Below are 2,236 nucleotides of genomic sequence, written 5' to 3' on the forward strand. Positions count from 1 at the left end.
TGAAGTCCATCCATGTGTTTGGGTTGTGGAGCACTTCCTGCCATTGGAGCACTCCCTGAGAAGCAAGGTCCATAGAGCCAAAGAATTCCTCTGCAAGAAAGCAAAAGGAAAAATCAGCGTTACTTTTCACTCGGCCTTACCCAACTCCTGGCCAACCCTTTCACCCACTTCTACAGTAATTTCAGCTGCTCTGTAGCCCCTGAGGCACTAATTGCAATAACTGGGATTTATAATTTTGAACTATTATTTACATCCTGTTAAACTGGGAGCACTTTCTGAAGAGTGCAACCTGCAGCAAAGAAAAAGTTTTTGGCTGTATGACTAAAAGCAGAAGAGCAAGCGTGCCTGCTCATAATAGCAGAATGGCAATAAGCCTCCTGCTTCAGTTCATTCCATGTTTAGGACTTGGCTCACTTACAAGCAGATAGTCCCTGCTCTAGCAGAAAGGCAAATGCTGGTTAGGATAAGCAAAACAACTTCATGAGGAAGCCTGCATGACATCGAGCTACCACTAGTGATAATACTCCTGTAAACTGCGTGCTGATACCAAAAAAACATTTGACCCTCTCCTCTCAAATACTGAAACCCAGGGCACTTAACTCACTGGGAGAACAATTTTGAGCAGCCTTCAAGGGACAATGCTTCCCTGCTCAACTACCAGTGAAACAGGGCCTATTTAGTGAGCAGAGACAGACATTGCTCAGCCCTGAGAAGGAAAGCCCACTCTTAGGTTAGAGCAGAGCCCAAATCTTCAAACATCCAATAGCCTCTTTGAAGAAAGTGTCACCTCCTGTATTTCATTGATTGGATTGATTTGTGGATATAAAGTAATAAGCACAGGCATAAGCAAGGTTGGAATCTATAAGATGATTAGTTCTCCTGCTCCCTTTTGATGGGAAGTTATTTAAAATAAGCCAATTCATAGAAAACAATTAAAGGAATAAGTCTTTAAAAATGTGTAGAGCTCTGTGTGAGTTAGAGCACACAATTTCTGTGCTTGTCTTAGCATGGCTCTGACCCATAAAAATCACCATGCTAACAAATGGCTTTTCTGAAAATTTCCACTGACAACCTTGATCTTCTGCACAGACCTGAACAGAAGCACCTGTATCAATTCTTGCATGATCAGAGCCCAAGACTGAAAGTTGCTCAGGAGAGAGGCTGGGACTGCGTGCTAGGCACGTGAAAGCAGGTAATAAATAGCACAGTATAATTTATTATTGCTTGGGATGTAAACTAAATGCACTTTTCCCCAAATTACATTCCACTTTCAGTGATAGAGAACTTACTTGCACCAAGCTTGGCTCCTCCTAGGAATTGATCACTTGAGCTGAAAATTGACTTGTGCCAGACAGTCAGGTGTAGACATGATTGCTGTAGCTGAGCTGGGGTCACACCATCAAAGACAAACAAGTGTTTCCACTGTGGACAGGCTTCTTTCTTCAGGACAGGAGACTTTTGCTTTACCTCTGCTTGGCCTGGAAGGATAAGACATCTTCCCCCACCCCCCCAAAAAAAAAGAGTTCAGCAAGGTTACTGATTTCTCAACCAGAAAACAGAACATTTTGATAACCAAATAGAGGTTAGAGGGCTTAACTAGAGCCCGTTGGTTTGCCCTAAATAGCAAAAAAGTTCAGCCTTAGTGAAAGGCAGAAAAACATGGTGCTCTTGTGTTGATTTTGGGAGCTGCACCTTTTCCTGCCAGCCTTTAGTGCAGGTGCAAATAGGCTCTTGCAGTCTGCTTTGACTCTGATGCTGTCACTGACTGCTGAAGGGGTCTTTGCTCCACGTGCTGCTACCCAATAGTGCCTCAAACCTAACTTTTGGGAGATGAAATGCCCACCCATTTCACCAAAGGTGGGGGCCACAACAGGTGAAATGGCTTTGTGAGATATAAGTTTACCTCACTATCATCCTTCCAGTGGCATCTGATGCCTGACAGCAAGGAAGTAAAACAATCCCATGTACAAGTTACTCAAGCTACATACTGAAGAAAAATTCAGTTCCTCTGCCTTGGAAATGTCAAGAAGAGGATAAAAGTTCTCAATGTATTCAGAGCAATACTTAATTCTGCAAAGGCACAGGTGAAACTGTGACAACAGCCTCTCTATTTGCACCTTTTTTCCCAACACTACCCCACAAACTGCTGCTGCTCTGCAGACACCCAAGTGTCACCATTTCTAGGAAGTCTGATTAAGAGTGTGGGCAATGCCACTTTCCCATGCCAGTCTCCTGC

General features: G+C 43.6%; 1 protein-coding gene across 1 annotated transcript in view; it reads right to left on the reverse strand.

The window, feature by feature from the left end:
• Window position 1: 1 nt before the first annotated feature.
• SYTL3 (synaptotagmin like 3) overlaps window positions 2–2,236 on the reverse strand; it is a gene marked incomplete at its 3' end in the record, with an annotated part of 30,910 nt that continues 28,675 nt past the window's right edge. Inside the window, exons 15-16 of the mRNA XM_005420143.2 lie at window positions 1,290–1,495; window positions 2–90 (exon numbers count right to left, since the gene is read on the reverse strand). Of these exons, the coding sequence (XP_005420200.1) occupies window positions 2–90; window positions 1,290–1,495 (295 nt within the window). The remainder of the gene's footprint in view (window positions 91–1,289; window positions 1,496–2,236) is intronic.

The sequence above is a fragment of the Geospiza fortis genome, unplaced genomic scaffold, assembly GCF_000277835.1.
Source record: "Geospiza fortis unplaced genomic scaffold, GeoFor_1.0 scaffold162, whole genome shotgun sequence".
Classification (NCBI taxonomy): Eukaryota; Metazoa; Chordata; class Aves; order Passeriformes; family Thraupidae; genus Geospiza; species Geospiza fortis.